This window comes from Neolamprologus brichardi, chromosome 1 (genome assembly GCF_056152115.1).
Source record: "Neolamprologus brichardi isolate AB-2024 chromosome 1, ASM5615211v1, whole genome shotgun sequence".
In the NCBI taxonomy this organism is placed as follows: domain Eukaryota; kingdom Metazoa; phylum Chordata; class Actinopteri; order Cichliformes; family Cichlidae; genus Neolamprologus; species Neolamprologus brichardi.
The window spans coordinates 355,095-360,000 of record NC_142104.1 but is presented as its reverse complement, the minus strand read 5'-3'; the positions used below and the strand labels follow the sequence as shown (position 1 = coordinate 360,000).

Below are 4,906 nucleotides of genomic sequence, written 5' to 3'. Positions count from 1 at the left end.
TAATGACGTGGAAACATCGTAACGACTGTAAAACCGCGATCAAATATGTAGCAGTTTGTAGCACTGTTACCGTGGTTACCGCCTGATGACAGCAGGCCGGACGTGAAAAAGACCGTCAGATATCGAGTCACCAGAATAACGCTGGTTCGTGATCAGATCGTTTTCTTAAAAATCCTTTTACGGCCTTTTTTGAAGCGTCTGCAGATCGGCCACGTTGGAGCAGGCGGTGACTCTGTGATGTCACAGAGTCACTTTAACTCTGTGACATCAGGAAAGTGCCGCTCGTGGAGACGGGCTTCCTTCCTCACATTGTTTTCTAAGACCTGCAAAAAACCAGTTTGTGTTTGAGAATGCAACGCTTTATTATTCTAACTGCAGTCGTCCGCCGAGCCGTCGAGGACGCCGAACATCCGAGTCGTGGTTTACGTCTGCCATTTTCAATCTTTAGCTTAAAATCTAATTTTAACAAAGTCAAAAGAAGAAAACAGTCGTCAGCGGTTCCAGAGATGAAGAGACCCAGAGAAACTTCGTTTGAGGGGAAAACGTGCGCGTGGCCCGTGTTGGTTCACCGGCGACCGAACCTGCAGCAGCTGAGCGCAAAACGTGACGGCGCGGGGTTCTTCACGAACATCGCCTTAACCCGAGGAAAAAGGCCGACCTCTGATACCTGAGCGTCTTCAGCAGCCTTGTGTGTGTGTCTGCGTGCGTGTGTGCGTCTGTGTGCGTGTGTGTGCGTCTGTGTGTGCGTGTGTGTGCGTCTGTGTGTGCGTGTGTGTGTGCGTGTGTGTGTCTGTGTGTGTGCGTGTGTGTGTGCGTGTGTGTGTGTGTGTGTGTGTGTGTGTCTGTGTGCGTGTGTGTGTGCGTCTGTGTGTGTGTGTGCGTGCGTGCTGTTCACTAACAGGTGGAATCAATCAGAGACGAGTGTTTCTACGACTAACCAGAGCTGAATCGTTTCTACTGAAAGACGCCGCACACCGAGGAAAGCGCCAACCTCCGTTTGAGCCTCACGGTGATCACCCAGAACATCACGAGTCACATGATCTTCATCCTCATCGTCACCTGATTTAACGAATTATGATGAAAAGCTGCAGTTTGGAAGATAATCGTTAAAACTTTAAACAAACTCAAAAAGCTGAACTTTAACGATGGATCTCGTTACATCACGGAGACGATGACACACTCACGCACACACACTCCTATCAACTAAGACTCGTTGTCCTCACACGAGTGTGTGTGTGTGTAAGACGTGCAGGCGCCTCGCTGATGATGGCGTTTTTCTGTTTGGGGATAAATAACGGCGCTGTGCTGTTTGATGGTGGAACTTCCTGTGTGAGAACAATGAAGTGTGACTTTGAAGCTTGGGGACAAAAGCCCGCTGATGTCACGAGCTCGGAAAAAATAAAGCCTCCTGCTCGGGACCGTCACCTCGAATGAACCCTCACCTGCGGCGGGGTGGACGGGAGGCAAACGAGGACGGCGTACGATCATGTTGATTAAATCCAGCGATGGTGGAGAGCTAATTGGCGAGCGTGACAATGTGCGGAGCTTGTCATCTCCAATCATTAGGCCTGTCACAGATCCATCAGCTGCTCGGCTAATTAGCACAACGCTAATGAAGCTGGCAAAACAACTCCTCTTAAGACAGCTGAGCGCGCTCCGTCACCACGGCAGGAAGCGTGTGTGTGTCGAGCGGTGAAGGGGAGAAGAAACAGGTCTAATGTTCAGAAGAGCTCAGCAGAGACTCAAAAATGTAAACGCCAAGAAAACGGCGAGGTTTGGTTACAAAGAGAAAATGTGAGTGAGAGCAGGAGCATCAGATTCACCTCCTCGCTGTGAGGCCACGCCGCTAACTGCTGCGCCGCCGCGCCGCCCCGGCCTGCAGGAACAATCCTCTGAACATCCTGACACGGAAACACACAAATGTGCTTTTAGATGAGAAACACGGCGTCCAGTAAAAACAGTCTGCGCATGTGGAGCGCGTGCTGTGAGCTCGCTGTGGCGTGCACGACCAAACTTTCACCTCAAGCGTGTCCTGAGCACACGTGCTGCTCGGGGAACAGATCGGCGTCACGGAGGAACACGCCGAAGGAAAAGCTCCTCGGCCCAAAACTCCGAATCATCCTCCCAGAACTCCGTCACCACATGGCAACCAGTTTGACATCACCCTCTCAAACTCAATCGTCCAAAACCGCTCAGCTCGCAGCTGCAGGACGAGGAGAGGAGAGGAGGAAAGGAGAGGAGGAGAAAAAATAGGACGTGGCTGCTAGTTTCAAATGAAGCTCCTCCTTCAGCTGGCACGTTTATTCTCAAGACAGAAATCCATCGTTTAGCTTCTGCATCCATCCGCGGCTTTAACCCGGCATGTCCATTACCCCCCCACCCCCCCAGCACTGATTGACCATAAGAGCCTCTGATGAATGTGGCTGTCAGAGTTCAGACGATTGAATCAAATATGAAGCAAAGCCTCACATCTGTAACACCACAGTGTGTGCGCGCTCAGCAATCCTCCAGTTAAAGCCAAACACCAAAGGTTAAAGGTCATCGTAAAATGATCTGTGATTCAGCAAGATGTTAAGCTGAGCGCTAACAACAGAACGAGGCGAGCGCTGAAGTTTGTGAGGTCGACGTGACTTCAGCCGGTCTGGGGGAAGGAGGAGGAGATTTATTGACAGTTATTGGGAATGAACAGATCAAAGGCTCGGGCGGGTGACGGGTGATCAATCGGGTGTCAAATCAAAGATGGCGACTGTCCATTAAGCTCTTTTCCAGCATCGCTCCCTCCTCGCTCTGTGGCCCGTGAACTAATCTTTACTTGGGGAGAGAAGTCTTTCCCAGAAACTGAAGGAGGAGGGAAAGAAAACAGAGGTGGAAAAATCTGAGGGCCGGGAATGACCGGCCCCCGATTATCGAGGATAAATCGACGGCCAGAGGAACAACGAGAAACTCAGAAATATGACGAAATATGACGACACTAAAAATCAGAAAAATGTTTTAAAAATCCATCAACTAAAAAACAACAAGATAAATCTGACTTTGTTTGCTGTCGGTTATTTGGTAATCCTCAAAAAACCATTGGAGTCGGCAGACCAGAGGTGCTGGGTCCACACTGAGCCCGACCTTTTCCTAGAGCTCACACTGACCTTTGACCTCTGCTGGAAGCTGAAGGTTTACTCTGAAAATTCACTCCATCAGACATGCAGCCTACAGGTGTGTGTGTGTGTGTGTGTGTGTGTGTGTGTGTGTCAAAATAAAAATATTTTACTCAGAAAAAACTCTCACACGCTCCAAACACACGTTTGGTTAAAACGGTAAAAATCTGAAAAATAAATCCAGCTGTTTGTTTTTAAGATGCTGTGTGTGCGTGAGAGAGTGTGTGTGTGTGTGTGTGTGTGTGAGACAGTGTGTGTGTGTGTGTGTGAGACAGTGTGTGTGTGAGAGAACGAGTGTGTGTGTGAGAGAGTGGGGAAATATTAATGAAAAGTAGCTGCTTAGCGGAGGGGGGCAAACAGCGGGGCTTACCTGCGGCGCGCCGCGGCGCTTGCTGCTTCCTCCGCGGCATGTCGGCTCAGGAGTCCGGCGGAGAGTCGCTCTGAGTCGGCGCTGATCCGAGGCTGCCCGGGGGCTCCGCGGAGCTCCGGCACTGTGCCTCCCCCCGCTGCTCTCAGGACTCCCGCATAGAGCGGGGAGGGTGCGTGGGGAGGGGGGGCAAAAACTGCAGAAAGGAGATTTAAAGAGGTGACGGAAGACCGGCGGGAGTCCCGGTCCGTGGCCGAGCCTCGGCGCGCCGCTCCGGCAGCAGCAGGAGGAGCAGCTCCGCCTCTTGAGTCGCCGATGAGTCCGAGCTGCAACAGGCGAGCTGCGGGGACAAAACCGGAGGACAGACCGGAGGACTGCGTCAGTCAAAGTCCGCAAACCTGCCGCGCGCGCACTGAGCGGCGCTTCGTCTCCGGTTCAAGCTCCGCGCTGAGCGGCGTCACGTAGCTCCCTCCTCCCGACCTCCTCTCTCCCTCTCTCTCTCTCTCTCTCTCTCTCTCTCACACACACACACACACACACACACACTTACTTTGCGGGCTGGGACTTCGCCGCGTGCCTCCCGGTGATCACGCGCACTTCTTCAGAGCGGGAACAAACATCCAGAGAAAACTGCTTCTGCACCGGGAGCGGAGGAGCGGAGGACCGGAGGAGGAGGAGGTGTTTGTCCGCTTTGAAAAATCCGCTGAAGACAAGTCCCTCACTCACCGTGTGCGCGTGCGCGTGAATCGATGAGATGCGTGCTTGATTGGATCTCCCTGTTTGCAATAATGTGCATGAGGAGGAGGAGGCTCGGGCTGCCGTTGAGACTTGCTCCTTCTGCCCAGGAGCGCCTCCCTCTGCGCTCCTACTAGAACAAGGAGCCGTGTCCGCGCGCAGGTGAGCTCCCTCAGGTGAGGCCACCGTGAGGAGGCGCGGAGCCGCTCGCGGACCAGAGCAAAGTTTGGAGGAGGAGGTTTTCCGGCGCTCGGATCCTCGCGCAGACCCGGTGAGTGTCCCGTGTGTGCCCGCGCGCTCTCCGCGGCTCGCGCTCCGAGTGTGTGTCGGACTGAGCGCGAGCTGCTGCTGCTCCGTTAGATCCGCCCCAGCATCTGTCCGTCTCTCCATTGGCGCATCCATCAGTGTCACACACACACACACACACCACTCCCACTACGCGCACGCGCTGACTGACACGGTCCACTTTGGGAAATCAAAGCTGCGTTTCTTCTTCTGTGAATCAGAGAAACACGGAGCCACGCGGAGAGAACACACACACACACACACACTCTTTCTCACACACGCACACACTCACTAAACACGCGCGTGTTTATGAGGGAAACAAAGTTTAACCCTCACATGACCAAACTGAAAGCGAACAAACACATTTTTA

General features: G+C 53.1%; 1 protein-coding gene across 2 annotated transcripts in view; it reads right to left on the bottom strand.

Annotated features, from left to right (window-relative positions):
- Window positions 1–4,569, bottom strand: part of tshz3b (teashirt zinc finger homeobox 3b) — a 31,568-nt gene extending 26,999 nt beyond the window's left edge. The window contains exons 1-2 of one of the 2 annotated variants that reach the window (XM_087844221.1): window positions 4,067–4,569; window positions 3,520–3,856 (exon numbers count right to left, since the gene is read on the bottom strand). In XM_087844221.1, coding sequence (XP_087700347.1) covers window positions 3,520–3,559 — 40 coding nt within the window. In that variant the 5' untranslated portion in view covers window positions 3,560–3,856; window positions 4,067–4,569. Of the gene's footprint in view, window positions 1–3,519; window positions 3,948–4,066 lie in introns of those variants that run through there. The other variant, XM_006802325.3, reaches the window with a different exon arrangement.
- Window positions 4,570–4,906: the final 337 nt, after the last annotated feature.